Here is a 6,232-nt window from a genome sequence, read left to right on the forward strand (position 1 = left end):
ACCAGGAGAACAGTGTACACAACCCAGACATACTGATTCTGCAATGACTAACTTTGATAGACTTGGCTCTTCTCAGCAATACAAGACTCAAAGATAGCTCCAAAGGATTCATGAGGGACAAAGCTATCTACATCCAGAGAAAGAACTGTGGAGTCTGAATGTAGATTGAGGCAAATTATTTTGCTCGCTTTCTTTCTCTGCTTTTTTGGTTTCGTTTCTTCTCCCTCGTGATTCATTCCATTGGTCATAATTCTTCTTTACAACTTGACTATTGTGTAAATAAGTTTATTGTAAAGGTTTATGTAGAATCTATATCAGACTACATGCCATCTTAGGGGGGAGGGGGGAGGGGACGGAAGGGAAGGGAAGAAAATTTGAAACTTAAGAACATGTAGAACTGAATAGTTAAACATAAAAATGTCTAATGTTAAAAAGGGAAAAGGGAAAAAAAAAGAAAATTTCATGCAACATGTTCAGACCGTCTGTAATACTGCTTAAAAACACACAAAAAAATAACTTCAAAGAGATTCTTTATTCGTGATGGAATTAAATAATCTAACATATATTCTATGCAAATTATTGTTTTACTTTTTTACTCATGAAAATTAAAACCCATAGGCGGGCCACAAAAAAAAAAATGCACTGCCGCCGGCATGTGGCCCGTGGGCTATATTTTGGACAGCTCTGCTCTACTTCATTCCCATGGCAACTACCATAAATCAAGACTTCATCTCTTCTTCTCTTCCTTTTCCTCTCCTTTTTCAAATTTATTATGGCATTTGCCTAGACTTTTTAGTCTTATCAGATTCTCCATGGGTCATACTTGTGTGTAATGTTTCCCAATACCCCTGATGAGGGCACAGTCTCTGGGAACCCCCTTGAGCTGTCCCTGAGTCTTCTGGCTGGATCTGGCCTTCCCCTAGGGCCACAAGCCTCACATTGTCTTTGGGCCCAGATCTCTCCCTCTATTGTTACTTTAGATATGCATGCCTTCAGTTACTTCCCAACCTTTGATATTCCTTCAGGAACTGCCTGCCCTTAATTCTATTCTCTTGGTTCCTGGACTCTGACCTCACCTGGTCCTCCTTAACTTAGACTTCCCCTCAAGACCCTCCCTAAACCCCTCCTCTAGTCACCCCAGACCACCCCTCAATCCCTCCTACAATCTTTGTGTATATAATCTCCATCTTGCCTCCATGAAGGTGCTCAGATTCAATGTAATTCAGTAGGTTGAATCTGGCCCGCTTGTGGAAACAGGCATCACAAGGGGGGAGGGGGGAATTTCTTAAGACAGCCCATTATGGTGAATCTCTAATAAACTTTATCTTTTCCCTTGGCTGAGAAGGCTTGAGTCGAATTCTTTCGGCAGGACCCGGTACGTCAATATTTCGGGTGCCGAGCACCCCTCAACCTTAACCTCTTCACCCCTACCATTACTTTGTAAGCTCCAGGAGAACAATATCAATGTAGATATGATCCCCTGGCCCTAGAAGAGTACTTTGTACGTTAGCTGTTCAAAGTAATTATAAACTGTAATTACTTAATAAATTCTTGTTAAATCAAATCAAATGGAATTGAAGAATAATCATATTCACCATTCAATCAGTAATTTAACACCATTAGATAGCCCCATGTGTGGAGAATCTAATACGCATTCAGAATTGTCTATTCAGTGCCCCCAAAAGGAAAAAGAATCAGTTGAAAGTAAAACAGCCATGCCTAAAGACTTGGCCAGGCATAGTATCTCCATTATCCAGTTATCTTACCTAAATGACCTTAACAAATATGTGTGATGAAAATCAATATATTCGGATACCATAGTATCTATTAGTTAAGTCAAATTTTCCATGTATTATCATGCAGCAGGAGGACCTCATAAAGAACAAATACTTTGAGCATTTCAAAATGTATGCAAGTGGCAGCACACTTTTTTTTTCTTTTCATTTATAAGCAAATGGATCTCTCCTATCTTCATATAACTGTTATACCAAACGAGAAAGCAAATACTTTCTATTCAAATTGTCCATTTTAACACAACTCTATTCTTTGCACCAGTCCCTTCCCTTAAAATGGCAAGGCACACTTTGGTTTTTCCTTTAAGACCTGTCACATGAAGGTACACGGTATGTTTATCATGAGTTACTTGAGTCAGAAAGCCATAAGTGCAAATTAGACTGTAAATTTTGCCTTTATCAAATGGTTACACTGATTTGAAATAAGTACTTTATAGCATCTGACAAGACTGATTTTAGTGGATATCACAAGCTGGGCAACAGACTCAGAAGGCCTCCGACAGATGACTATGATCAATAACTTACTGCAGAGGGGACCACTAGAGCTGGCTTCTCTGGTCTTTTTCATCATACAATTTCCTGCATGCAGGTACCAGCCTGCTCACTCCCTTTTCTAGCTGTGACTTTAATAAGCATCCAGGAAACTAGCCGAGCATAGCAGGTCTGCACTCTCTCTCCAGTGTGGGTTACTCTGCATATCAAACAGAACAGCAGAGCTCAGGGCTTAAAAAGCAGCCATCCAGGGGAGATGAGGAGGCTGAGAGAAACTAAAAGGGAAAAACACTTGGCCTTTATTTTTATTTTTTTTTACATTCCTCTCCTCTGAATCCTCAGGCACAATTTCATAAACTGAAAAGTGAAATGAAAGCATCATCATATTTAGTACATTAGAGTTAAATCAAAAAACAAAAAAAAAACTTTGAAGTCATCTCAAGCAATCCACATATTTTACAGAGAAGAAAACTAAGGCCTCACCTAAAGAGGTAATAAGTATCAAACAGAAAATAGAAAAAATTAGATTTATAATCAAATACTCTGACTCTACATGAAAAGCTTTTTTTTCAATCATCACAATTAATACTTGGATAATGCAGTATCACCCCTAAAGGGTGAGATCTGCTGAGATCCAAAGAAGCCCAGTGAGTGGACATGTTTTTCAGAAGTAGTAGGTCCTCCTGAACCAGCCTAATATATCATGAATTAGGATAGTAAATCTAGATGACTTACCACTGTGAGGACCAATGAGCTATCTGCAGTCCTTGGTAGATAGAGGTGAAGGTATATCCAACAAAAATCCAAGGCACTGATATTGTCAGGAATCAGCACAGACCAGATGAAAGAGTGAATTTGTTTTGGTTTTGTATATTAGAGGAAAAAGCTTAAATCTATGATATTATAGACCACAGAGAAGTCATAATATGAGAACAGAAGGGACCTTAGAGATTGTCTTCAATTTCCTCACTTTTAAATGAAGAAACAGATTAAATTGCTTTTCCAAAGTCAAATATGTAGTAAGTAGCAAATCTGGTATTGAAACCTTGATCCTCTAACTCCAGATAAAGAGTTCTTTATAGCATACAATACTCTTTCACCACTTAATTTTGTTCAGTCTTAGTTTCTTCATATGTAAAATGGAAATAAATGCAATTTTTGATAAGGTTATTATGAGGATCAAATTATAAGATGAATATAAAATATTTCACAAATTTTAAGAAGGCACAAATATTAGAATAAAATAAAACAGCACATAATTTTCTCCACTTCTTTCTAAGAGACCACTTTTTGCCTTTAATGTATTTTAATTGTTAATTCCCTAAGTGTCTAATAACCCCATATCTCCTCTTGGTTACCAAGCTCTCCTGCTATAGATCTACACTTAACAACATCCTCTTATGCTTTGGCTCACTCTTCTTTCCCCAGGTCATCATATAATGCCAGTCCTGCAATGCATAATGAATACTAGAACCTTTAGAGTCCATTACAACTTTGAGGATCCATGATTCTGGATTCTGGTCCCTCAAGGTATTTACCAGGTTACTATTTGCCAATCAATGTGTGCTAATTTGGGAGACATAGTGTAAAGATCCCCGACCTTATAATCAGAAAAAAAAATTGGAGTAATACCTGGATCTATTATTAATTAGTTGTGTGACCTTGAACATGCTATGCAAATCCCCATGGTTTAGTTTTCTCGTTTTTAAAATGGATCACATACCTTACAGGTTTTTACGAAGATATGATAGAAAGATGGAAGGAAAGCATAAGATAACTTAAAGAGCACCAAATAAATGTCATCTATCTATCTACCTATCTTCTATTTACCTCATCTGCAAAATGAGGAGACTGGACCAGATGATCTAAATTCTCATACAGATCTAAATAGGTGATCATATGATGTATTTATTTAGCTATCCATTATCCATGTTTTGTTCTGTTTTTGTCTTTGCTCAGACCTGTGATTACATTTGTGTAATGAAATCCCTATTGCAGAACCTCAACAACTCATCTTTAACATTCATATTTAGGGAGTTGGCCGGGGCAATTGCAGTTTAAGTGATTTTCCCATGATCAAGCAGTCCATAAATCTCAGAGGAGGTTCTCGAAACCAGGTATTCCTAGCTCCAATGACAACTCCCTATTGACCACAACACACTGCTTCTCTGCCATAAGAGTTGATAGTTCAATTACTCAAAATTGTTTAATTACTCACATGAAAAATTGAGCTTATTACACAAAACAGGAAGCTTCTTTTAATTTCTTTGTTGCTTTAAATTTGATAAATTTACCTAAGAGAATTGAGGCCAGGTTTGCTGATGTCCCATAGGGAATCATCACAATGCACACATTATTATATAACTTCAAGGGATCTTGGAGGTCATCCAATCCTAGTCACTCATTAATTTAATTATGTTAAGCTAGTTAGTGGTGGCACCATGACTACATTTCAGGTCTTCTGATGCCTAGTCCCAGGTATTTTTTTTTTTAAAAGGCTGCTCAAAGTTTATTAGTTTCTGTTGAGTACAAAGTGAACAAGTTACTGAGGTTGCTGAAAAGCACATAGGTGATTCAGATAGTAAAAAAAACAAATAACAACAGTGTGGCTTCTTTTACTTGTTTTTTGGTGTTTTGCTTTTGTTTTCCTTTTTAAAAAAAAACCACACACACAACACAACTACTTCTACACTTAAGCAGCCTATCTATTCTAAGGGAATAGGTGGGAGAGGGAAGGGGGGGAGGGGAGGGGGAAATGGGCTCTGATGCCCAGCACACTTCAGAAGCGAGGGAGCAGCAAGGAGGGTGCTGCTGCTCATGCAGAAGGCCCAGTGTTGGTCTTGCTGGGCTCGCTGACATGCCGCTTCCTCATGGCCTCCTGAGCCAGGTCACAGGTGATCGTGCCATGAGCAACCTGGAAAGTTCCTGAGCGCTCTGGGGATTCCAATACAGTTGTCATGAACGGATGACTCGACTTCCCGAAAAAGAAGCTTGCCCACCAGTGGCCTGGGTCTGATTTGGGAAGACCAGGATGGTGGGGGATCACTTCCCCAGAGCACTCAGCACTTCCACAGGAGCTGTTGCTGGAAGTGGAACCCAGACGCCTTCGGTAGTAGTCATGGGTTGCTACAAGTGAACCGCTGGACGGGATTGCCGCCATGTTGCCTGTTCTTCTTATGATGATGTAAACCTTAGTGGTGGCTCCCGAGCAGCCCCTGTCAGGCAGTGGGCTGCGGCGGACGATCACGGGTGACCCGGCTCGGGGGAAGGGGGCGCTAGGCCACAGAGCCCATTTGTAAAGGAGATTATGGGAGGATACTCCACGGCAACGAAAATGCGAGGGTTCTTTGGGTTTCTAGTCCCAGGTATTTTTATAACACTAGGAAAGCAACTCAGCCTTGTCCTGGCTTCCTGAACCTGCTCTCGAATCTCTACTTTAGCTCCTGTATAGAGAAGACATTTCAGTCAGCGAGTCTTTCAGAAAGATTCTTCTGTCCCCAAGGAATCAATTCATTCTCAGTCTAAAATTGAAACCAACAATGGCATTGGTGCAAAGGATTCTTCACAGAGGTTACATCTCACAATGTCAAGGCAGAGTTAAATGGCATCTGGCTTTTCAGCAGTGTGTCCTTTCTAAAAAGTCATGGAAAATGAAATGCCCATGAGGAAATTCCACAAAGAGGTTTCCTTTGAAGATCTGACACTTTCAAACCTGGAACTGTTATCACATTACAATACAAAACTTACTTTTACCCATTGTTTTATTGCAAGTATAAAAAATAAATTCATTGGAAAATGTTAGGTAAAGCTCAAGTTGGGGGGTAGGAGAGGGAGGGGAACTGGTAACAGATGACAACAACCAAAAAAAATCCCTAAAGTATGTGAACCTGAATTTCAATAATGTTTATATCTGACAGAAGGGAAGGACCTGATAGAAAACATCCATC

General features: G+C 39.4%; 1 protein-coding gene across 1 annotated transcript; it reads right to left on the reverse strand.

Annotated features, from left to right (window-relative positions):
• Positions 1-4,766: 4,766 nt before the first annotated feature.
• LOC118843937 (pancreatic progenitor cell differentiation and proliferation factor-like) lies at positions 4,767-5,602 on the reverse strand. The gene has a single exon (XM_036751734.1). The coding sequence runs from the start codon at positions 5,443-5,445 to the stop codon at positions 5,101-5,103; it is 345 nt and encodes a 114-aa protein (XP_036607629.1). The 5' UTR covers positions 5,446-5,602; the 3' UTR covers positions 4,767-5,100.
• Positions 5,603-6,232: the final 630 nt, after the last annotated feature.

The sequence above is a fragment of the Trichosurus vulpecula genome, chromosome 3, assembly GCF_011100635.1.
Source record: "Trichosurus vulpecula isolate mTriVul1 chromosome 3, mTriVul1.pri, whole genome shotgun sequence".
NCBI lineage: Eukaryota > Metazoa > Chordata > Mammalia > Diprotodontia > Phalangeridae > Trichosurus > Trichosurus vulpecula.